Raw genomic sequence first — 25129 nt, 5'->3', positions numbered from 1 at the left:
GTTTAACTTGAGAAGAAATGGCAGGTCTCATTAAGAAGGACAACTAAGTCTCAGGAAGCTTCAAAACTGAACTGCTTGCTGGAGAAAGGAATTCCGATCCAGGTTTAGAGGATGAGAATTAAAACTATGGAAAATTGTGAGCCTGTGAGCACCTTCAGAGTTTTTTAAAAGCATGTATACCTCTCTCGTTAGATGGAGACATAACTGAGGCAGGGGCTTAACAGCAGTCATCTGTGTCACCAGCACCAGGAGAGTGACTGGCATATCACAGGCTCTCAACAAATGTATAACAAGTTCAGTTGACTGTGGGGTAGGGGGATTATGACTCTGAAGTTTTAGCACAAACTACAAATCCATCCCCCAGGCCCAAATGTACAAATCCATTCTTAAGTCCAGTAAAGAGAGATGGGAAAGTAGCAGGGAGAGGAGGCAAAGGGCCAAATTTCCCTGATGACACCTGCAGGCACAACTGGCCACATCTTTAACAGGACCCACCGTCTGGGGAACAGACTGGGTTGATTTAATCCTTTAGGACCCGACAAGCCTCCAGATGCCAAGACACATGCTGTTCTCATATGGAAACCTGCCACCTACTCCCGTACCCCTATTCCTGATCCCTGTATCCCTGCTCACCATTTATACCACGTCTTGCACACTCGCATACATTCACAAAGTTCTCTGCGGCTGAGGTAGCGGAAGACAGACATCCAGACCTCCCGCTGCATCCAGCTTTCGTCTCCATCCTGAGCCCAACTGCCCCGGCCATTCAGCCTGGCTGCACCCCCCTCCTCTGCACTGTCATCTTCCTCCTCCTCCTCCTCCTCTTCCTCCTCCTCTCCCCCCAGCCCCTCCTCATCCCCACGCTGGGGGGTTCGGGCTGGGCAGTGCTGCACTAGCACACGGGGGGAATGGCGAAGGTTGGCAGAGGAGGCCGTGATGGCCTGCAGCTTGGGCACAATGGATGTCCCGTGGAGCTCTTTGGTGGGCCTCTGTAGCGTGACAGTGAGGTACGATCCCCGGATCTTGGCTTTCTCAACTTCAGACAGCTCCTTTTTGCCGCTGGGATTGTTCTCCTTTTCCCGTACCATGGTGCGCTCTGTGGCCTGCAGCCGCAGCAACTGCCGCCGTTTGAAGCGCTCATCGCGGCTGGCACTGTGGTGGTCGCTGGGGCCGGCCCCAGGGGATGAACGAGTCACCACGCCCCGGGGGGAGGCCGGGTCGTGGATGAGCTGCAGCATGGAGGTGGGCGAGTGAGGTGGGGGCGTGAGGGGCTCGTCGCAGCTCCGCAGGGGCCGCAGGACTTTGGCTTGTACGGCTTCTTCGTCGCTCTCTTCCATTTTCCGCTTCTGCAAAACAGGCCCCCAAACGCCACGTCAGTGCCTCATTTTTTCAAAACCCTCTACACTTACATGGTCAACCTCACTGTTGCTCTCAGAAGCCTAGCAAGAAGGCAGGCCACTGCTTTTCTACGGGGAAAGGGATCGCTGCATGCTGCAGGGTGGTCATCTCCTCCGTCTGCAATCTAGACTCTGCCAGGATCAGCAACTGAGCTCACATCTGTGCTGGAGAAAGCTGATTACAGAGCAAAACCCTCGAAATAGGTCACTTGGGAAATCCACCTGTGACAGAAAGGTCTGTGTCCAAGTACAGAGGAGTGGGATCCAAATTTGGGCTGCATGATTCCATAGCCTGCCCTATTCATCTCTTGTCCCAATTTTTTGGTTATAATTCCCTGGGTAAAGAAATCTTTTAAAGAGGCCACAACTCTACCCCTATGCCATCTGACCATTTTAAACACCCAAGAGATGCTTCTGTCGGAAGAAAAGCAGCCTACATATATATGTGAACTAGGATGCTGATTGTGATAGCAGTAAACACTACTGACTTTTAGCTCTACCAGGGTCTAAGCTCGACCCTACCAGGCTGCTTCTTCCACTCAGCGCCCCACGCTGTCCCGGGAGACCAACCACAGGTGAGAGATTAAGCCGAGAACGAGAAACTGCACTGCTCCCAGAGGAATCTCCTCAGGATGAAAATGAGGAATTCAAGTTTGGTGAAGCCAACATCTCACAAAAAAAGCAAAACCTCACCCTCTGCCACTTGTGCTCACCGGTCACTTGTCCCTTCCTGGAGCCCACCTTGGCTGTGCTGCAATGAAGCCTAACCAATGTGTTCCACTAGGTATCATAGCAGTAGTTCAGATTTCCCTTAAGGAGACATTTTGTGTCCCTATGCAAGAATTCTGCTCCCTTTTCTCCTTATATTCTTAGATCACTATGGTTGGAAGAGAATGACCAACTTTTGGGTGCTGGCTTTTACAATGCATTAGAAGGTAATACTAAACACAGTCTCTGCCAATCCATCTGCTACAGCAAGCGCCCACCACCACCACCACCACTACCAGTGAAGACACATGTAAAAGCTATTACTAAAAGAACTTGCTGCTAGTATAAGAACTTGGAATAAGGAGAACTTTAGCACTAGTCAACTCCAGAAATCCTTGCCCTCAAAGATATTTAGACTGAAAATTCAATGACCTCAGTGCCTAAGTGGGAAGAAATAGAAAGAAAACAAGGAAACGTGTCCCTACTCCTGCACAGGGTACCTGGAATCATCCACCAGGGCATGGATGACTGACGCGAGGCCAACGGCCTCCTCTGTATGTGCCCTTAACAGGTCTTGCCTTCCTGGCTGGAGTAACCAGCGTCTTTTTGGCCCTTTGACATGACTGGTGACCACTGGACCAGCAACAGTAGTAGCCTGGGGCCAAGGTCATGGCACTGATCCCCTCCAGAGGAGGGACAGCCTCTGTAGGACAGAATTGGGCACGAGGGCAGGGCTTTCTGCCACAAAGGTGAAGATGACAAAAATGTAAACCTGCCTAACTGGAAACTCCAGTATACCACCGTATTTACCAGCTGACTCAGGTCACTGCCTCCCCTCAAGTTTCATTCCTCATGAGCAGCCCAAGCTCACCTCATTTCCCTCCTCAAACAGCCCAGCTGTGGCTCCTCTTTTTCAAGGGCCCCAAACTGTAAAAGAACCTCAGGAATTTGCAGACCCCCAAGGGGGACAATATTCAATAATACAAAAAAACAAAATTTAAAATTCAAAAGAAATATAATTAACCAAAGGAAAAAAAAAGATAGCAAACAAAACAGAATAAAAAATAATCTTGCAAATAAAGATGCAAAGGCAAACGTTATCCTGAGCTTGATGCTTCCTTCCTTCTCACAGTGCAAGTTTGGAGAAAGTTCCCTTACCTGGGTTTTCTCTGAGCTGTCTTCCTGGTAGCACTTTGGACACTCCCAGCAATTTGGCAATTCCTCGTTAAGCAAACCCTCTCCATCCATCTGTAGGCAGATAACGATGTTAAAAATCTGTCTCATTTAAAAAACAGACAAAACCCAACCTGTCTCTTAAGCTTCCTTTATCAAACAATAACACAGCCACATGGTTGGGAAGAGTTACCCACTCTTAAACACACTGGTCCACAAGGGAGAAAGATAGAGAACCATCTGGCCTCACTCCCAGACAGTGGGAAACTGGCCATCCTCACTCTTGGTTACCTGATCAAGTTTAGACTCCAAGAGAAGATTCCGAAGAGTCTGGGTCAATCTGGGGTCTCTTCCCCTGACACATACATTCTCCTGAGGGTCTCATGCCACTTTGTAAAAGGAACTGGACACACAGGAACAGTGCCAGTGTGATCTTGACAGTGGGGCATAATGGTTATGACTTAGTTATGGTTTGGGGTCTCTGTGACTCAACTGTTCAGTGAGGATAAATAACAATACCCATTTTACAGGGTAGTGGTAAGGATTAAATGAATTACATACTATGTAAAATGTTTAGAAAAATGCCTGGCATGTAGTAAATACTTTGTATTAACCATTGTCATCATCATGAAGATAATACCTTATTTTATCAAATCTAAGATGCATATTTTCACATTGGAATCTTCTGAAATTGGGCTGCTTCTCACAATTAACAGTGTCTTATAATCACTGTCAGCCAGGTGGCAGTCATAACATAGTTGACACCTTCAGGAAGACCAAGAAAGTACCAGCACCAATGCACTTTAGATTTAAAGAAAACTTAAAGAAGAAACAGGTCAGACCCAACTTCACAGGGTTGTCTTAAAGATTAAACAAGGGAGTGCATGTAAAAGAGTGCTTCTTCACTCCGGCTGCACATTAGAATCACTCGGGGAGCTTTTGAACACGCCTGGGCCCAGAGTCCATGACAGAAGAGTTGACTCAACCTCTGAGGTTGAGGTCTGAACCTATTTTTTTTTTTGAACCTCCTAACTACTTTTTTGGCTGTGCTGTGCAGCTTGCGGGATCTTAGTTAGTTCCCTGACCAGGGATTGAACCCAGACCCTCGGCAGTGAAAGTGCGGAGTCCTAACCACTGGACCGCCAGGAAATTCCTGTTACTATTTTTTTTTTTTTAAAGCTCTCCAGGTGTGCACCGAGCCTGATACAGACTGAACACACATTAAATGTTAGCTGACAGTATTACTCTCACCATCTTTCAGGAACTAATATCCAGAGATACAATGAAGTATGTAACAGAGGCGCTTAAAGGCATGAGGCATTCCAAAACAGACTAGGCTATTCCATGATGGCCTGGGGACGCCAAACATACCCACCAGAGGCCAGACTGTAAGCTCCATGAGGGTAGGAACCAGGACTATTCTGTGTACTGGTTTATCCTCAGGGTCTAGCACAGTGCCTGACACTGAATACAGACACTGAATCAAGAGCAGATGTCAGACCACTACATGACCCACAGCTGGTGGCCCACAGTAGGGATGCCGGCAGCCTCTCATGACAGATGTTCCACTTTCCCCTGCTCCACTCAGTATCTTTAGACATTCTATCAGCCGAGACCTCATGGGCCCCTTAGGCCTCTCCTCACCTGGAGGCAGCCAGGATGAACAATCTCGTTGCAGACACAGCATTCCATGAGTTTCTTCTCAAAGTCCTGTGTCTCCTCATTTTGATCCACCTCTCCACAGAGGGAACACGTGACTGAGTGAGGCAGTCTGGGCTACAAGAGGACAAAGACAGAAACCAAGAAAAGAGCAGGCTTAGATCCTTATGATTTCAGCTTCCCCTTAACCGAAGATGGACGATTTGGTTCCTGTAATTCTCTAGTAAACACTTAGAGAGCACAGAGACCGGGTGGTGAGAAGAGAGGTTTTGGCAGGAAAAAAGGCTAAGGGAGAAAATGGGGAGAGTCAACTAGCTGAGGACAAGAGACCAAAAGAGATCAGTTTATTTTCAGTTGGCCTGTCCTTGGCCTCTCAGGTTCTTCCTTTCTAATCCACTTAAAGAGGGGACAGACAGCAGTGATTTGCCCTTCAAATGCTGGTCCCTCATTTGAAAATTGGCTAAGGCTGAATGATTAAATTAGATTATTTTAAATATTAGATACCTTCCTTCTAAACCCAGAGAAAAAAGGGACAAAATGAAGAAAGCCATAAAGAGAGCAAAACCTTGTCTTCCCAACTCTGAAGTCTACACTATGTGTATTTCGGTCCCCTGGTACCACCCCCCCTCCCCCATATTCTTTACCCAGCAGATCACTCACTGCCAAGCACTGCCGGAGAACACAGGACTGCTTCATGCGACCAGGGCCCCCAAACTTCTTCATGTCCCTGCAGTAGTGGCAGACACCACACTCTCCTTGCACACAGGCTTTGCATTTTCGACATCGCACTCGTCTCCGCCTGGCTCCTGACACTATGGGGGAGGCAGCAGCTGGCCTCACAGGTGTTAAGCGTGGAGCTGGTTTCATAGTGTGAGGCTTTGTGATGGGGATGGTAGGAACCCGCACCTTTGGCCGGGTCGGGAATTTAAGCTAGAAAGAGAAAGCAGTGAGGTCAAACATATCAGGTAGCTTTAAGGACTGGAGGGGGCAGAACATTACACGGCTTGGCAAACTATGGCAGGAGGGCAAACCACCCACTGCCTGTTTTTGTAAACAAAATTTTATTGGAACAAAACCATGCTCCTTTGTTTATGTTTTGTCCGTGGGTGCTTTCAAGTGCAGTGGCAGAACTGAGAAGCTGCAACAGACTGTATGGCCTGCAAAACCTAAAAAAATTATCTCTATTTATTATATTTATTACCTACATATTATCTTTACGGAAAAAGTTCGCCAATCCCTTCAGACTACTTCAGCCCCATCCCTCTCACTCTGCTGAGCTGCCCTTCCCTGAAGCTTTCTATGTACCAAAGTCATTCCAGGGGCACTCTAATATTTCCTTATCCTGAATATTACTACTCAGAATACATTCCTGAAGAAGACAGTAAACTACTTGAGGGTGAGACGAGTCTTGTTCTTTATTATTCCAAATCCAAGCTTACAACCTGGTACACAGGAGACACTCCAATAATAGTTAAGGGTGGAATAAATCTCTAAGGTATATGTTTATAATTTTAGCACTTGTATTTTACCCTGCTGGTTATCTTTTCAAGAACAAGGACTATGTCTTCCACTTCTTTAATTTCCCACTGTGCCTTAAGTACTTTTCTGACACAGAACACTCAACAGCCAGGGCCAGAAATGCTGTTTTGAGGCAGTCCCATGTGGCCATGCATGAGCCAAGTGGGACGACACTACTTAGGAAGGAGGAAGTGGTTCTTCAAAGACATCTTTTAGCTCCACACCTTTATATTCTGCCTAAACGTTCCTGGAATGTGATGGCTCTCCAAGTTTTAGCTGGGGAACCAAAGAAGGGCCTAATTTATTTGCCAGACTCACGACCAGGATCAGAATGCTATCACTGACCTTGACCAAGGACAATATGGGAAAAAACTATACAGGACCTGACTGAAGAGGCATGAAAATTCATAACTGACAATTTATTAACTAATGGGTAACTGTTTTCCTCTCAATTCAAAACTGAAAAGTCCAAATTAAGGGGAACCTTGAGAGTGTGGTCTCACTCCAATATAGACACATTCTAGCCTTTTAAATGTGTATGCAATTATTTTAACTAGTTTTACATCAGATGTATGAAAATAATTGAGTCACTGGGCCAGAAGGATAGGAACTGATCCATATTTGGCATCTGAACCTGGAGGCAGGTCTCCTAGTTTGACAGTTCTGTTATGAGAGTCACCTCCAAAGATAGCCAATTATCCTGACTTAAGAAGCAAAACAGAACTGAGTAATGATTTTCTGTCAGTTTACACTAATGCAACCAAAGCTGTCTGCCTCTAGTTGTTCTTTTTCTTCCAGGAACAGTAATGGTTAGCCAGCAAAATGTTTCAGCAGCCTGAAGAATAATTTCTTACCTTATCCCTTTTCGGCCACTGTACAATAGGGACTCCAGTGAGGGCTAACTTGGGATCACTGTTGGCAAGCTCCTCCAGCAAAATCTAAGGGTAAGATAGGAGAGAAGAGGGGAAAAAAGGACGTAGTGAACAAAGAGCCAACCACTCCTAACAGCATGCAGACTTAGCCTCAGTCCCCCTAAGCACCAAGGTGAAGGGCAGGCTGGCAACTGTCTACATTTTCCCTTCATATAGAGACTCACTGCAAAACAAATCAAAGATGGAAAAGAACTCAAACGAGTGCAGTACTATCAAGACTTCAAATTTACCTTTGTTTCCAACCCCATACTTGCGTACTTACTGTAACCACTTATGCTACCGCTGTGACAAGTGTTGTCACACAGTTCTATATATGACAGTAAAACTTTACCTCACCCCATTACTCTTCTACACCAGTTAACGAGTATTATCATGTATTTAAATATTGCCTTCATTTTGCAGATGCTATTGGCAAAGTGGCAAAAAAAAAGGATTGGCTAATACTGAATTAATAATATGAACAGCAGGGTCTTAATGTCTTGATTCAACCCCGGGCTCTGTTCTTCTAAGGCTGATTACAGAAATCTCAATCTCAAATCTCTCTCTCTCTCTCTCTCTCACACTCACACACACACAGAGTTATTTGCCTTTATTCCCGTAAAGGGGGGCAGGAACAACCTTAGGGGCAATAGTTCCCATGACTTTAGCCAATCTAGTTTGAATGACTTCAGATACAATTCTACAGTAAGAAACTGCCACTCAAGTGAGTCACACTGGTTGAGTGTTATTTTGAAACAAATCTTTTATGTTTTAGACAGAAATTTCTGAGTCCCAAACCTTCTAGCAGAACGAACGAAATCCCTCCTCATCTGACCTCATGAGCCCTAAAGCAATGGCAACTGCAAAAAAAACACAAATCCAGAAGACAAGTTACACAATTTCTTTCTGGTTGCTTTAGGTGTATACAGGATATTAACTGTTTCAGGGAAAAGTAAACTTTGATCCTGGACAGGCCAGCATGCCTGGGCCATTTTTAATAATAATTCTCATAATCCTGTGGGGTCTGTGCCTAGAGACCAGGACTTTTTGAAGCATGAGGCATTTCTCTACCAAGTTTTTTCATCCTTAACCTAAGGATCATGCTCCAAATCCAGAGTTGGGACTCAGAAAGACCCTTTAACTCATACCCATGAAGCTCCTCCACGATGATCCCCTTTGCCAAATCTCCAGATGCCTCTCACACTCCCCCAAACTGATTTCATTTGCAGACGTTTTATTTACTTCGAGTTGCTATGGCACCCTATTCTGGAGCCTCCTCTTAGCACCACACTGCGTGGGGGGTGAAGAGGCGGGGTGCAGTGCCACGTGGGACTAGGCTCTGGTACGGGCTCCTAATCTCCCCAGGGTGAAAAATTCAGGTCCATTCAAAATGTGTGCTAGGGAGTGCACGGCTCCCCTCCCCCGCTTCGCACTGCCGAGGAGGAGGACTCTGCCCATTTCCTCTGCCTGCAAGCACTGAGCTGCCCACAAACGGGGACTTTCCACTCTCAGCAGAACAGACTACACAGAAAGATCCGCAATTGTTTAAGAGGAGAAAAGGAACCTAACTATTCACCAAAAGCAGTCTACCTGCAAGACTTCTGTGGGGGACAGGGAAGGGTAGGTGGAGAAACTGTGTCTCTGTTGGGGTGCGGGGCGGGTGGAGGGGGGCAGCTGTTCACACATACACGACTCAGTTACTAGGGTCTGTGTGGGTGTGGAGGGAAATGCAGATTTCCTTCCAAGCCTTATTTCACCGGGGCCATACGACCAAGCACGTCCTGCCTTCATCAAAAAAGGCAGACTCCAGCTGAGGCCCTTCAAGAAACCATATAAAGAAGCCACCACCCTTCACCAGAGGGGGTTTGGGACAGGGAGCGGGGGTGGAGTGCGGAAAGGCTGACGCCTATCTAGGCTCCTGGCATTCGAGAGAATGTTCAAGCACAAGCCCACACCCGACACAGCCCAGGAAGGGGAAGAGAACCGCGGGCGCCTGAGCAGAGAAGGGGAAAAGATTCCCAAAAGCCAAACGACCCAATTTGAAAGCACATCCCACCAGGAGAGGGAACAAGTGCAGTGACGGCACAACCAACACCTAAGCATTGTCCCGGACTCGCTCGGCAGGCAGTTCTTCTGCCTCTTCACCGAGACAAAGTCCCTACAGTTACATACACCCCGAACCAGAAAGGGTTTGCCGCCCGCCTGCCTGACCTTGCGTTTCTCGTCGCTCTGGAGCTGCCGAGGCTCTTGGTTGAAGTTTCCCCAGCGTCTTTGTTTTGCTTTCTGTATTGGAAGTTGTGCTGAAGGACTTAGGTTTTCTGCCTCTAGGAAAAATCCCAATTTACTTGAAAATTCTGAAATCTCCCAGAGCAGCTAAGGCAGGACAGTCGGGCTAACCCCTTCAGGTTACCCAGAGGGAGCGGCGTGCAGTGCTCTAAGCTCCTTCTCGAGCCCTTCAGCTCGGTCGCGGCTTCCTGTGACTGCGAACAATGCTGCTGCGTCACCCACATGCAGCTCCCAGAAATGCTTTGCAACGGAAGATGGCAGGAGGGGAGCCGAGCTCGAGTGAGTGAGCCAGCAGAGGGCCCAGCGTCCTGCGGCAGAGTCAGGAGGGGGTGTGCTGGGCAGGCGCTCTCTGCCCGGCGATTGGAGGAGAGCCCGCTGGGGAGGTGAGCCGGCCACGCCCCGCCTTCTCCCTCCCACCATCACCACAAGAGGAGAACCCAGGGCCGGCCCCCAGGGCTCTCGCTGGCTGACTTCGGAAGGCGCCAGCAAAGGCAAGGCTTTAACCCATTCCAAGTCTGGTCCTTGCCTCGGTCCACACCCTTCCCCTCAGGGTCACCTCTTATGGTCACGGCTGGTGCTCTCACTGGCTGCACACACCGATCTCTCCCCACTCTCAGGCAGACAGCGAGTCGCCCGAAGTTCAGCCTCTGCAGCTGAGCCAGGCCCCGGAGCTGAGCTCCTCTGGAGTTACCGTCACTCCCTGAACAACCGGCCTGCTTCACCTGCCCCTCCCCCAGCCCAGAATCCAGAACCAGCACACGTTCCCAGAAAAACCTTCAGAATGACACATTTCAACCAATACTGAGGTATTCAATACAGTACGTCTGTTTAGTATCAGCTACTTCCACAACAGATCCCGGCCTCTGCTCACCACCCGGGGAGCCTCCCACAGTGAGAGAACCGCCTGGGCAGCTCTGCTGGCAGTTCCCTCGTGACCAAGTCAGACCAGCTGAGGCGCAATCTCAGGTCAAGGAGCTTTACTCTCCTACCTCGGAACCAGGCACAGGGAACCAGGGGAAGCGCAGCTGCCAACTCCACACCTGCCAGTCTCCTGGGACCCTGCCCCTTGGACTACCCCGCCCTCAGGACACCAGCCCTCCCGCACATCTCCTATGCCTATGCCAGTCGTCTGTTCTGCCTGCCTCTTTCTTGATATTCCCTGGATGAAGCAGCCAGCCTCACATCCTGTCAGACACCTTCATGCCACTTCTGACAGCCACTCGAGTGACACGTGTCACCCACTCTCCACGCACCGATCCACGGTCAGGGTTAAGCTCAGACGGAATGAGCACTCTCTCAGGCTACAGTGTCCCATATATTGGGGCCAGATTTATGTAATTTTTAGACTCTAATAAATGTAACTTGGCTTTTTTGGAAATGACAGAAGCTGCTTTGAAATAAACATCTCAGGCCACTGAGAACCTAGCTCTTAACCACTGGAAACATGCTTATTTATTCTAGCTTATTCCAGGACAGCTGTTTCAGTGAGTTTCTGGTGCAGTCAATGGCCTAATAGGCTCTCTGGGGCCTGGGGCTTTGGATGCCGGGCACTGCATATTTTAATTTTTACAGTAGTTTACCAAGGAAAAGGAGGGACTTTCGTGCTCTTCTGTGGAGCTCTTCCTGGAAATGTTTGAATGGTCATTCTAATCCTAAACCTCATTTGCACTTTATCTTAAGACTCAGAGACCCTGTGTAATTAGTCTTAATCAGTGGACTGCCTGGGAAGTCCCTAGCCTATTATGTTAGAAAAACCTTCCTTAACAGTGTGAGAGGTCTTCTTGGAAAATGCTTGTTTTGGTCTTAGTGTTATCTAACCTAGAGGGATGATGAAGTATGCACAAATACTTGAGAAACAAGTTACTCCAAAACAAAACAAAACACAAGTTCAAGTTGTAGCAAGCAGAAATTCTAAAGGCCACCGGAAAAGGACAAAAACCAGACAGGGCACTAGGAAACTCACTCCCAGTAAGTTTTCAAATCACACATTAAATAAGACCTAATTTTTTTCTCCTATTAATTCAGAATAAAAGATAGGCAACAAAGATGAGAATAAGAATATAACGTTATATAATACAGGAATATAATGAAAATATTTTTAAAGAATTTTATCTATTTTAACCTAACCTATATGCCTTGGAGCTGAGTTAAATTATTTAAAACTTTTTAGTCAGTAAGAATATGTGAATTATTACAAATATCTTGTCAGTAAAAATTGCAAATGAAGTTTTATTTATACAAGTTCTTTTTTTTCCTCCTCATCTGGCTTAATGGACTAAGTTCTAATTACACTGGGTCCTCTATCAGCTCTTCTCTTTATTAGTGGCAGAATCACTCCCAAAGTGTCAGATGAAGGAAATTTCTGATTAGTGTTTCTGTATTTATTCACAACCGTAACTCTCTGCTTCAGTCCCATCATACTCCTGGGATGGAGCTTAGTGTAAATTTTTACATCACAGTTACAAAATAAAATGTTAGAATCTTAGATCAGAGCAGCAGTAGCCAATTGTACCACAAAGAAAAAATTTCAAATTTATAAATTGAGAGCTTTCATCATTTAGATGATGTTGTAGTAATCAATCTGTATCATCTAACAGGAAAGTTTATTAACTGGTAAATTAAAAAGACTGGCACCTCCTTCCCTTAGAACAGAATCGACCACCTGTAAACCTAGAAGGCACTTACTTTCTTAGCCCACTTAAAATGCCTGCTCCACCACTGGACTGTAAGCCCCCTGAGGGTTTGGTCCACAGTATGTTCGCATATTTATACCAACTCTAAGCCTGGTTCCTGGCAGAGAGTAGGCAGGCATTATTCACATTAGTGGAATAAGTGAATTTCATAGATTTGTAACAGTTAATTTTTTTCTGTAATAATGATACTGTTTATTAAGTACTTTACTAACATTATCATTAATTTTCACAACATCCCCACTGAGGTAGATGTTATTTTACAGAGGAGAAAACATGCTTTTATAGATCTAGTATCCTGCCCAAAAGTCACATGTTTGCCAAGCTTATCAAAATGTTTTAGAGAAAATAGGAAAGTAGAAAAATATTCAATAACCCTGAAATTGTTTCATTAAGTGAGCTGGGCAGCCAAATGTGTTGATATATTAAAAGCTTCTTTATATTTATATATATATATATATATATATATATATATACACACACACACACACACACACACACACATACATTAAGAGCTCCTTTATTACCAAAATAAACACAAACAGAACAGTAAAGTCTGATTAAAACTTCAGTCTTCCAGCCGACTCCCACCATCTTGCTATGACGCACTGTCAGCAGCTGATAGGCCCCCCTCCAGCCCCGCTGTAATGCACATACAAACAAAGACACTTTTTCTTACATTAATGGGATTGCACTATACATACTGCTCCAGGTCCTGCCTCTTTATTCAACATTTCTCAAGGACATGGCCTCTCAATTTTAGATTAGGAGCCAAGGTTACTCACACCCCTCCCAAACAGGACTTTACACATGCTCATTACTTTCCCCTGAACTCTGCCAATAAATCAACACTTTTTAATGCCTCATTTTTCATCTAATTCCCTTCAAACTCTCTATACTCTATGATCTTTCTTCAACACTGTAGAACATTTTAGAATCTTCAAAGCCCTTTTACCACATCAGTAAAATTGACTTTTCTCCCAAGGAATAGGTAATTACGGATGTCTCGAGATATCCACCAATTTTCCTCTCATCTCTTCTCCTAGTTATTTGTGAGAGTCATATAGGCTACAACAAGAAACAATCCCTCTCTCTGCAGGAAGGGTAAACTCTGGGCTTGCTTTTGTCCTTTGCTGCAGTGTAGCCTTCTGTGCTACCACAGCACCAAGTTCTCTAGCACTGCAGTCTCCAGCTGTGCAGTGATTCGGCACCCACCCAATCCAATGCTTTTTTTCTTTTTGGTGATGCTTAGATTCTCGAAGTATTTAAGCCATAAACTCAGTGTTATCTAAAGCTCAGATTAAATATAACTGGTCAAATGTAGGAATAATCCATTTGATCTTAAGTGAAACTACCTGCAGAACTGGGTTCTAAATCTTTTGTCTTCTGTTATCAGCTACATTTTGACTATGGTATTGGGTAAACAAGAGAAGGGAGAATTCAAACACTGTCAGTCTATGCAGTCATCCTACTGGGCCACTCGTTCCTCATGCTCTGGTCTCTATGCCACTCTGTCTTAGTGAGCAATGGCAGCCATATTTTCCATGATTCCTGATAAACAGGAAGCTCTCTCTAGACACTTTTCACAGTGTTAAGAGTTCTCTTTAGATGGCTCTTCTTAACTCATTCCCTTTCTTGCTGCCTCCTTTTACTCTGCTTAATATTTGACACAAATCTTTCTACATTTTCCCCTACCACTCTGCCTCTGCAAATATCCTTATTCAACTACATTAGTTAAGGGAGTTTGTATATTTCTATCATGACATTGGACCTGTACAACTGGTTAGTGAATTATAATATGACTTCCTACAGCTGAATTCAATGAAATCAAATCCATCTATAGACATCCTTTAGGATTAAAAAGATATTTTTCTTTTTCATGAATTAGAAATACAGATTCCCCAGGCCACAAAAACGTTAGTGAGAGATAAACTTACAATTCTTTCTTCTTAGGGTTCCTAAAGGCAATTATACAAGTTAATAAGTCGCCAAAGTCACGATTTAATGTTTCCTACATGCATCCATGATGGAATAGCTACATGAAAAAAGAAACTTCTGGGGAGTTCCCTGGTGGCCTAGTGGTTAGGATTCCAGGCTTCCACTGCCGTGACCTGGGGTCAATCCCTGGTCAGGGAACTGAGATCGTGCAAGCCGCGGCGCGGCCAAAAAAAGGAGAAACTTCTGTAGAAAAAAAGATGATGTTACACTCAAACTCTCAGGGAAACATAATTATATACGTCCCATCACAATGGAAAAGAAAAAATGTAAGTGCCCTTTGTTCACTCAGGGGTGGGAAGTGAGTTTGGGAACTGGTTTGTGAGTCTGGAAAAGTAGGCTACGTTTGTTTTGCTGCACATTAATCATTACAGATATAGGACCACACCCACCTGGAACTTTGTTATTTCCTCCCATAAATACAAGCCACAATGATAACTACCTGCCTTGTCTAGAATAGCTTTATAAAACCAAACTATAAAACCAACTGTCCAGCTTCTATCACTATGGAGAGGACCAACCTCACTAGGGTACCACCCCTTTTAGTCTCTTAAAGTTTTTACCATTTCACTGATGCATAAACAGTAAGATATAATTAAAATGTCAATCGAAGAAAGAAAAAATTAAAAAAATTAAAAGCCTAGGTCCTATCCCAGTCTTTGGAATTCTTTCCTGAGGTATCTGGCAGAAGGTAGGGAGCACCTCAGCTGGTTGGTTAGTGGTGGCCAAGGGAAAACTTGAATCAGGAATCAGGAATGGAAAAGATGTACTATGAGATATTTCGCCTATCTTCCTTAAGGTCACTAAAATTATTCCTTATAAATTCTTCTGTGGCTTAAAACAATCTATATGACAGGTTTGAAAAATAACACTTACTACAAATGGTGAACTAGCTTTCTAATACACATACCTATGCCCTGCATCCAAGACATAATTCCAAACAGTGATTTAAAGACTTTTTGGTGTTCATATTAAAGGTTACTTTTGTGTGTGTGTGTGGCCGCACCGGGTGGCATGTGGGTTCTAAGTTCTCTGATGAGGGATCGAACCCATGTCCCCCCTGCAGTGGCAGCGTGGAGTCTTAACCACTAGACCACCAGGGAAATCCCCAATGTTTATGTATAACGAAAGATTTAATAGAACTCTCTCCAGTTCAGACAGCTCAAATCTGGATTCCTTAAAAATAAGCTCATTTCTTTGAGACCAATATATGAGGGGTGGGCTGGGCTTTGAAGATTACTAATGCTTGGAGACTTATTGAGAAAGAAGAAAAATATACAACAAGAAGAAACTTGATATAGCAATAAGATGAATTATGTTTAAAATGACACTTTTCTCAAAAGTTGCCCCAATGTATTTAAGTCTTAATACTAGATAAATTTGAAGCTAAATATGTTAAACATGCTCAACATAACCCAACATTTCTATTTCTTTCCTCTAAATCTGCTTGGGGTAAGACTGCTAGAGATTGTTATTGGCCACTTTTGTTCTGCAATAGACCTCTTTATCTTAGTGTAACTTAAGTTCAAAGTAACATTTCCTAATACAAACATTTTCTCGGGCTCTTCTTTTTTTTAGGGTCAGCCTGAAATCAGCATTTTTAGGACTAGATTTAAGTCCTAACTGAACGTACAAATGTTAGTATTTTCATAACAGGGACCTACCTCATTCTAGGAATTGAAACACTGTACAGCCCAAACACACACACACACACACACACAATTAACTTCTTTCTCGCTGAACCAAGATTACCCAAAACTCCCAAATTTTCTCTCAGAATCCAGAAACTGAATGCCCTAGCCAGATCAATAGCTGTCATGCAAAATAACCAACCCTTACCTTTACATCAGCAATGAGAGCATCTTCGTCTTCTATCCCTGTAGGGACACATTTCTTGTGCAGTGGCAGAGACTCCAATTTATCTACAAGGCAACGAAGCCCTTCAAGCTCAAAATGGGTCAGATGCACCTGTCGGTCCTTTCTGGGGCTACACTGGGGATCCCATACTTGGCCATTGTGGGAGCCCCGGCTAGAGTCAGAGGATGAGTCCCCAGACAAAGTTTTCTTCAGACTTGGAAGACTTCGGCAGGTTTTGCCCAGTCCATCATAATCCAGGTTAACCCCATTGGCTACAGGGCTAGTGAGGACAGAACGCCTGCTGCTCAAGCGCCGGGGTTCTCGATCTACTGCTTCCTCATCCCCATTTCCAGACTCCAACCCATTTAACTCCAAATCTGCCAGTATGAAGAGAAAATGCAGTAAGAACATGACACATGGCCATGTGATCAACAAGAGAAATAGGTAGTATGGGAGGGGCCCTGAGGTTATAAATGACAAAGCTGTCACATTTTAAAAATGGTCTTCCCTATTCCAACCCATTTGTCCACTGTTGAAAACCATTTACAGGTAAAAATAGGATCCTGAGCTAGCAGGACAACTGAGGTAACAGTCAACTGGATTTTTAAAAGATTGGGAAGGGTGCAGTCTTTAAACTGTGTGCTAGAAATAAGTTACCTATGAAAACAGCTGTAAATTAGTTTCAAGTTCAAACTTAATTTGGGTATTATGGGATTTCATTATCTTTTAAAAAAATAGTATGAAGCATATTTAAAAAAGTAGTTTCGTTCAAAGTTTTCACCATAAAATTAAGCTTTGGAATTGAAATCTTAGCAACATGGCTAATAAAACAAAGTGAATATTTTTTAAAAGAAAGATTTTGATAATCAAAACAAAGTGAAAATAAAAGTTTTAATGAAAGAAGAATTTTAAAATGTTAACTGATCTTTTATTATGAAAGTAACACATGTTGACTATTAATAATTTTTTAGAAAATACAGGAAGGTGCAAAGAAGTAAATAAGTCAGCCCGTATCTCTCCACCCTTGGATAACAACTCAGTGTAATGTATCTTCTTTCCATCTTTTCCTATACATATGTGTATGACTAAGACTTGATGTATTTTTTTTTGTAAACCTTATAATTTTATTTATTTATTTATTTATTTATTTATGGCTGCGTTGGGTCTTCATTGCTGCGCGCGGGTTTTTCTCTAGTTGTGGCGAGCGGGGGCTGCTCTTCGTTGCGGTGCGTGGGCGTCTCATTGCAGTGGCTTCTCTTGTTGCAGAGCACGGCTCTAAGGGCGCAGGCTTCAGTAGTTGTGGCACATGGGCTCAGCAGTTGTGGCTCGTGGGTCTAGAGCGCAGGCTCGGTAGTTGTGGCGCACGGGCTTAGTTGTTCCGTGGCATGTGGGATCTTCCCGGACCAGGGCTCGAACCCGTGTCCCCTGCATTGGCAGGCGGATTCTTAACCACTGTGCCACCAGGGAAGCCCGACTTGATGTATTTTTAAACAAAATTAGGATCATGCTGTATGTACAATTCTGTATCTTGCTTTCATGTATTGGTGAGCATGTTTCAGAAATGCTAAGGCAAAAAGTATCTTGCTTGGATTGAAGACTCTCCATTAAATATATGACCACAGGATACTACAGTGTTGGCTCCTCTTTATTTTTAAGGCATGGAATAGCCTAAAAATGTATAACTGAAACTATCTTGACATCCAATAAAATATTTCTCTTGATAGAAGTTGGGGAAACATTAAAGCACAGATGTTAAGAAAATACATTTTAGAATCTTACCAACATGGTTTAAGCTGTAGCTTTCCCACTTATTAACTCTTAGATCATGAACAAGTTTTTTAATCTCCTTGAACCTTAATGTCCCCATTTGTAAAATATGCATAATAATACCTACACCTCACAGGTAATAATAATAACTTAATGTATATAAGCTGCTTAGTTTGGTGCCTGGAATATAGTAAGAGTAATTATGATGATACGATCCTAGTTTTTATTGTGCCAAAGACCATTCTTTACACAATAAAACATTTTAGACAACTGATTACTCTTTTTTTTTTGGCTGCGCTGTGTGGCTTGCGGGGTCTTAGTTCCCCCACCAGGGACTGAACCTGGGCCACGGCACTGAACGTGCGGAGTCCTAACCACTGGACCACCAGGGAATTTCCAACTGATTACTTTCGTGAGGAGCTAAGTACTAACAACTCACACAAAGATGAGATCCAGAATATTTCATTTAGCCCTAGTAATTCACATCTGGGTAGGAGGATCAGCTGTAACCAGTGTTCAACTTCAGTGAATGGATTTGGTACTTCTAAGTAAATAAGTAAAAAAGACAAACTATAAAAACAGAACTACTGGACTTCCCTGGTGGCGCAGTGGTTAAGAATCTGCCTGCCAATGCAGGGGACACGGGTTCGAGCCCTGGTCTGGGAAGATCCCACATGCTGCGGAGCAACTAAGCCTGTGTGCCACAACTACTGAGCCTGCGCTCTAGAGCCCGCAAGCCACAACTACTGAGCCCACGTGCCACAACTACTGAAGCCCGAGTGCCTAGAACCCGTGCTCCACAACAAGACAAGCCACCGCAATGAGAAGCCCGTGCACCGCAACGAAGAGTAGCCCCTGCTCGCCGCAACTAGAGAAAGCCTGCACGCAGCAGTGAAGACCCAACGCAGCCATAAATAAGTAAATTAATTAATTAATTAAAAACAAAGCAAAACAAAACTACCGAGCAACAGCCTACGGAATAGTCCCAGCCTCACCCTCAGTCCTGCAGACTATCTTGAAAGTTCATGTAGGTGGAACACTTACCCATGCTAAGGGACTCTTTCTGAAATTCCTTAGTTAAGTGGGAACGGTTGGTTATGCAGTACACATAGCGCTCCAACACGTACCAACACATCTCATAGTAGAATGGATAGCGGAACTTATTTGGAACCTACACAGGAAAAAAGTAATGAAAAAATCAAGCTGATAACAATTTTCAAGGAAAGAGAGTAACAAACAATCACTGCAATAATTAGCCCAGGAAAAACACTCTCTCTAGTTAACCTGTAAACCTAAGTTGTCATGTGGAGCAAGAACTTAAGTGGACCTGTCAACTTAGAAAATGTTGGTCTTGGGAAATAATCACTAAAGATAAAAGGTACTTGGAAAGACCATTTAGAACTATCAAGAAGCTGTCTTGTTGAGTGGGAAAGCATCAAAAACAAGTTTCGAGACAGAGAGTAAAATGTTAGTAAGACACAATATACTTAATTGAGAAAATTGTTTTAGGGTTCTTAGGATACAAAGGCATACCAACCACTCTTGCCTTTACTATGGTTTTACCCTGAACCAGAAGGCCATGAAACACAGAATATAATGGAAAATCAGGACATGAGATAAAGTTATATGTTTTTATTATGTCCTTACATATATGAAAGTATGATTAGAGATGCATTCTCAAGCTATATCTAGTCTAGGACATGAGACTGAGTACTTCCCCCACTATTAACTCGCAGCTTGCCTGTCTCATACATTGTAGTCTACCAAGATGGTATGTCCACAAATCAGGTTACTACTCCACGTGGCCTAATCAGTTGCTATCTTTAGTCTTTTTTCCAATTCTCCCCAAAAGTAGCATGAAATTATTCCAGCTGAATTATAATAAAAATAATTGCCCTTTAGATCTACCATAGTCAAGGAAATGGCAAATCAGCATGGATCAACGAGTGAGGAAGATCAACCATGGGGACTATCCTAAATACAGGCATAACTCATTTTATTGTGCTTTTGCTTTACTGAGTTTTACAAATTGAAGGTTTGTGGCAACGCTGCACTGTCAAATGACGGTTAGCATTTTTTTAGCAATAAAGTATACTTTAATTAAGGTATCTACTTTTTTTTAAGACATAATGCTACTGTACACTAACAGACTACACATAATGTAAACATAACTTTTATATGCACTGGGAAACCAAAAAAATTCATGTGACTCAGTTTACTGCAATATTCGCTTTATCGCAGTGGTCTGGAACCAACTCTGCCATATCTCTGAGGTATGCCTGTATATTCTGCCTGTCTTCTTTTAGAGAGGCCATCTCTCAAAAGGATAAGGCAAACAATACTTTCAGGACTGTTTTGAATATGTAACTCCTGAAAATGTTCCCACCTCCTTTCAAAGCTCCATGTCAGGTAGTCTTCCCCAATCAAGGAGACCCAGATGGGAGTCCCTTTTCAAAACCCTTCACTAGGTCACAGGGCATCACTGTGGAATGAGGAGATCCCTTTCCTCATTGCAAGGCAGGAGACACATGTACTTTTCATTAGCTTTAAAACGCAGAGGCTTCAGGCTCTGAATCTCGGTCTCTTATTGCCACTACATCTTTAACAACTATAAGAGGTTTATCCACCCTTATTTGAAAATCAAATTAATTTACTTCTGGTACAGTAGGAGGGAACACAAGAATTAATAGATACTTGATCCCCCCCAAATTAAACATAATATACTGGGCTTCTCTGCTCGCCTTTTAAGTTTTATTAACACTTTTCTGAAAGGTCTTTATTAAAAGTTCAGGACAACCCAAAATTCTAAAACCTCTGGGACTCTGTTGAGAGCGGAGTAATACTGACAGAAAATAAATAAATAAATAAAATGGGCATTAAACTTTTGATTTTTCACTTGGAACTCAAGAGACTGTACTAATAATAGCCAAGACATCACACACCCAAACTGTGCCATTACATTTTACCTATGCTGCTAGACACCACAGATCACAGCAACTTCTAAGACTGGGTTAGAATGTTTTTGGAAGAAAAAATTTTAATACTCATTATAAAATTACTGAGCCTTTAAGAGCTATCAATAGAATAATTACCAACAATCAAGTTCAAATAGTTTATTTCTACACTGGCATGGCAAAAGTAACCAGAACATTGTCTTAAATTTACAACACTTTATATTTCTTTCCTAAAGCATTCTCTACACATTCTCTTTTAAGTTAAATTCTGTAAGTTTATAGAAGTTAGTAACATAATAAACATATGTCAGGTTGGTATTGGCAATGTAAAAGCTTGGTGTAGAAAGTAAAAAAAAAAAAAAAAAAAGCTCTGTGTGTACATATGTAGAGGACCCAATGAAATGTTATAGAAACACGGAAGGGTTCCTATTTGGAATGAAAGAATTAAGCCCTTCTTAGGAAAAATGGAATAATATAGCAGTTAGATACTGAAATTTGACATTTTCTGATAAACAAAGTCCAGGAAAATTAGACAGATAAATCAACATCAGTTATTATCAGTTTAACTGTCTGAAGGAAATTTTTCATGCAGAGATAAGGTGCTCATTTTACCTATGCCATTGAATATATATTCTCCCTTTCTTCCCTCAAACTGAGCAAACAATTAAGCTATGGGTATAATAGCTATTTTTAGCCAAAAAAGGGAATGTTTTTTAAAAACATTTTCAGATTGAATCTTACAGCAGTGTAGGTGGTATTACCTCTTAGAATGACTTTGAGTTAAATAAGAGTATTTTACTATGAAATTATGTTATTTTTCTCTTTTGAAACATTTTAACTATTTTTACTGTTACTATAACTTAAAACTTACTAAACTACTTACTGTTTTCTGTAGTTTCATTACTTTTAACAAACAAGCAGAAGTTCACTTCTATAAAATTTATTTAAAAAGCACTGCACCCTCTCAATTCTAACAGGGCAATCCCTATCACTCCAACAATACCAATCTTATATCTAACGTATAATATAATAGCTCCAACCAGAATAAATGTTTCAAAATAGGCACCAAAATGGTTAACTGATCATGTTCACAGTAAATTGGTCAGTGACTACTCCTTCTAAAAGTTGTGAATTCTTCATTAATTGTTATTTTTTGATTTTTGATTTTGAAAACTTTCAAATCCACCAAAAAGTTTACAAAGCAGTACCACTAAGACTTCCACAGCATCTCCAAGATTCACCAGTTGTTAACATATCACATTCTCAATGGCTGGGGTTGGGGTGGGAAGAAAACCTAACTAAGAGAGGGTTTTGTGACATGAGAAACTTATATGAAATCAAATTTCAGTGTCCATAAATAAAATGTTATTTTATCTGAGCCATCCTCACTTATTTAAGTATTTCATTCTACAAGGCAGAGTTAAGTGCTTGTGACAGATACTGTATGGCCCACAAAGCCTAAAATATTTACTATCTGATCCTTTACAAAAAAAGTTTGCCAACTCTTGCCTTAAGGTATCCACTGCATGTAACTTTCCCCCTATATATCCAGAATGGTTTATCAGCTATGTAACATCCTATGGAAAACTGACAAAACAAGACACACAAATCATTTTCTATAGGGCTTAATTCTCTCACAGAACCCCAGTTGAGAAAGGCAGTATACACATTTATATATTAAAGTACAACAGTTTGAGTGTTACATAGTAAGCAGAGTAAAGAAAGGTATAAGAAACCTCTTCAAATCCAATTATTACATAGAGTTACTTACCCGTGTCCGATCTTCAATGTTGTATATTTTTAACTGCATGGGGATATTGAAGCTATGCAAAAAATTGCCTCCAAACACTAATGTGTCTGTAGGAGTATACACAGCATGAATCCAGCCTAGAAGAAAGGGAATGGAGGGCAGTGGCTATAAGCACACGTTGTAACATGGCTCTCTCAGAGCATTAGTACAAGACTTCTGGATCACACTTTTTACTCTAATTCTGCCTCTTCATGGCTGGTCAAGTTACTTAATCTCTTGCAGCCCCAATATCCTCTATAAAACCAGGATAAATTATACTTTATATGTGTGGTTGGTAAGCACTGAATGAGAAAGTACATGTAAAGTGTTTATAACAAACTTTCAATAAACGGTGCTTGCATTTTTTGGAGCGCCTAATATGAACGAGGCTCAGTACAAGAGAATTTACATGTATTGTCATTTACTCCTCACAACAAAATGAGATAGGGATTTAAATATTTGACCTGGGCTTCCCTGGTGGCGCAGTGGTTGAGAATCCGCCTGCCAATGCAGGGGACACGGGTTCGAGCCCTGGTCTGGGAGGATCCCACATGCCACGGAGCAGCTAGGCCCGTGAGCCACAATTACTGAGCCTGCGCATCTGGAGCCTGTGCTCCGCAACAAGAGAGGCCACGATAATGAGAGGCCTGCGCACCGCGATGAAGAGTGGCCCCCACTTGCCACAACTAGAGAAAGCCCTCGCACAGAAATGAAGACCCAACACAGCCATGAATAAATGGATAAATAAATAAATAAATAAATATTTGACCAAAGTAGTATTAGCAGGTAAATGCATAGTCAGAATTCTAATACAGGTCTGTGACTCCAAAATCTATGCTCCCTCTAAGTACTTATTTTGGAACTTAGTTACCTGATAAAAACTATTACTGATGTAGCACTCTAGCCTTCACAGCTATCCCTTACAGAGTAGGTAGTTCTTAATAGGGGGCTGTTTATCACCTGCAAAACAGGTCTTATCCCTAGGATTCTGAAGAGCTAGGGCTAATGTGGGGCTCAAACATGTAGATCTGAAAAGCCACCACTGGCAATTCTGATACATACTCTTAGTGGAAAATCATAGACTTTAAAAAAGAAGATAAATTCTTAGCATCTACTCAGTAATGACAAGAAAGAACACGCCATTGTTTTCTGCCCACTCCAGCATCATAACCATTCTTGGTGTTGGTGGTAATCTATCAATTTATTTTTAAGAAAAGAAAGTGGCTAGAGTAGACAACCCACTTTTTTGCATCTTGCTTACCTGAGGGAATGACGAAGGTATAGCCCTGCTTGAGCTCAATGCGCTGGCAATCTGACACCCGGTCACCCAGAAAGATGTCTCCCTGTTTCCCTGACAGCAGCCAATTCTCGTACAGCTCCAGGTTGTGGGCTGTAGGGGGGATGAGCCAGAAGACCTGTGAGTTAAAAAACTTCAGTCTGTTAACAGCCATTGACATGACCCAGTCGTCTCCCTCAACTGATAAACAGGTACAAACTTAAGACCAACAGGTAGAAGAGAAACAAGCAATCCTCCCAGCCTACAGAACTTGACCATTTGGGAAATTCTAGAGGCCTCAAGGAAGTAAACCTTTTTTGTCCTCCACTTGATCAAACAGCATTAGGGCTTCCCTGGGGTTTGATTGTAGAACCCGGAACCTATACAGGACTCAGAGAGAAGGAGGGCATTTAGCTTGTCACCTAGGCAGTCCCTTATTTGCCCCTGGCTGGCTGGCCTAAATGGTCCTAAGAAGCATAGTTAGTTAGGTACACTACCTCCAAAACACAGGCCTGAGTTGCTTTATTCCAAGGTAGTAACCAAGACTGAAAGGACAGAACTTAAGATACCACTTAAATGGATCCAAAGTAAACAAAATGACTCTGGATTTGGAGGTACAGCTGTTCTAGATTCGGCCCTCATATTTTAAAAGCATCATCTGTTTTCACTCCAGTTCTACTTTTCTCTCACAAATGCTTTCACTTCTTACGAGAAAAAAGGGTAACGATAAGAGTGTAATACTATAAACCTCTGATATCAATTCTACATTTCCATTCTTGCACAGCATTCAAAAGCATTCTGAGAAGCTGGAACAAAGGTCTTTATGAATGAGGATAATCTTTCAAAATCTATTTATATCCTCTGACAGGACTTAAAGGCTTCCTATGGCTACATTTCAGACCAATGCCTCTATATAGGGAAAAGTGGTTTGGATCCCAATTTGCTGATTTCATTGTGAATCTACCCACAATTTGTGTTTCCTTCTACTACTTTATTATACTTTCATGTAGAGAAATTATCTTGTCCTCCTAAAACCAGTTCTTTGCCTTCATTTGGAGAATTCTGTTTTGGGAATCTAGAAACAGGACCATTGAGGTTTACTAAGTAGTGGTGCCAATACTGGTAAAATAAGAATGGACTAGATGAATA

General features: G+C 42.7%; 1 protein-coding gene across 3 annotated transcripts in view; it reads right to left on the bottom strand.

Moving 5' to 3' along the window:
- Nucleotides 1-25129, bottom strand: part of KDM2A (lysine demethylase 2A) — a 105459-nt gene that overhangs the window by 6233 nt on the left and 74097 nt on the right. For all 3 annotated transcript variants that reach the window (XM_061202130.1, XM_061202129.1, XM_061202131.1), the window contains 9 exons: nucleotides 23966-24119; nucleotides 22687-22802; nucleotides 19006-19132; nucleotides 16177-16571; nucleotides 7310-7393; nucleotides 5598-5867; nucleotides 4923-5054; nucleotides 3264-3353; nucleotides 634-1346 (listed from right to left, as the gene is read on the bottom strand). In XM_061202130.1, coding sequence (XP_061058113.1) covers nucleotides 634-1346; nucleotides 3264-3353; nucleotides 4923-5054; nucleotides 5598-5867; nucleotides 7310-7393; nucleotides 16177-16571; nucleotides 19006-19132; nucleotides 22687-22802; nucleotides 23966-24119 — 2081 coding nt within the window. The remainder of the gene's footprint in view (nucleotides 1-633; nucleotides 1347-3263; nucleotides 3354-4922; nucleotides 5055-5597; nucleotides 5868-7309; nucleotides 7394-16176; nucleotides 16572-19005; nucleotides 19133-22686; nucleotides 22803-23965; nucleotides 24120-25129) is intronic.

Source organism: Eubalaena glacialis, chromosome 10 (assembly GCF_028564815.1).
Source record: "Eubalaena glacialis isolate mEubGla1 chromosome 10, mEubGla1.1.hap2.+ XY, whole genome shotgun sequence".
Taxonomy (NCBI): Eukaryota; Metazoa; Chordata; class Mammalia; order Artiodactyla; family Balaenidae; genus Eubalaena; species Eubalaena glacialis.
This window is presented reverse-complemented; position numbering and strand designations above follow the sequence as displayed.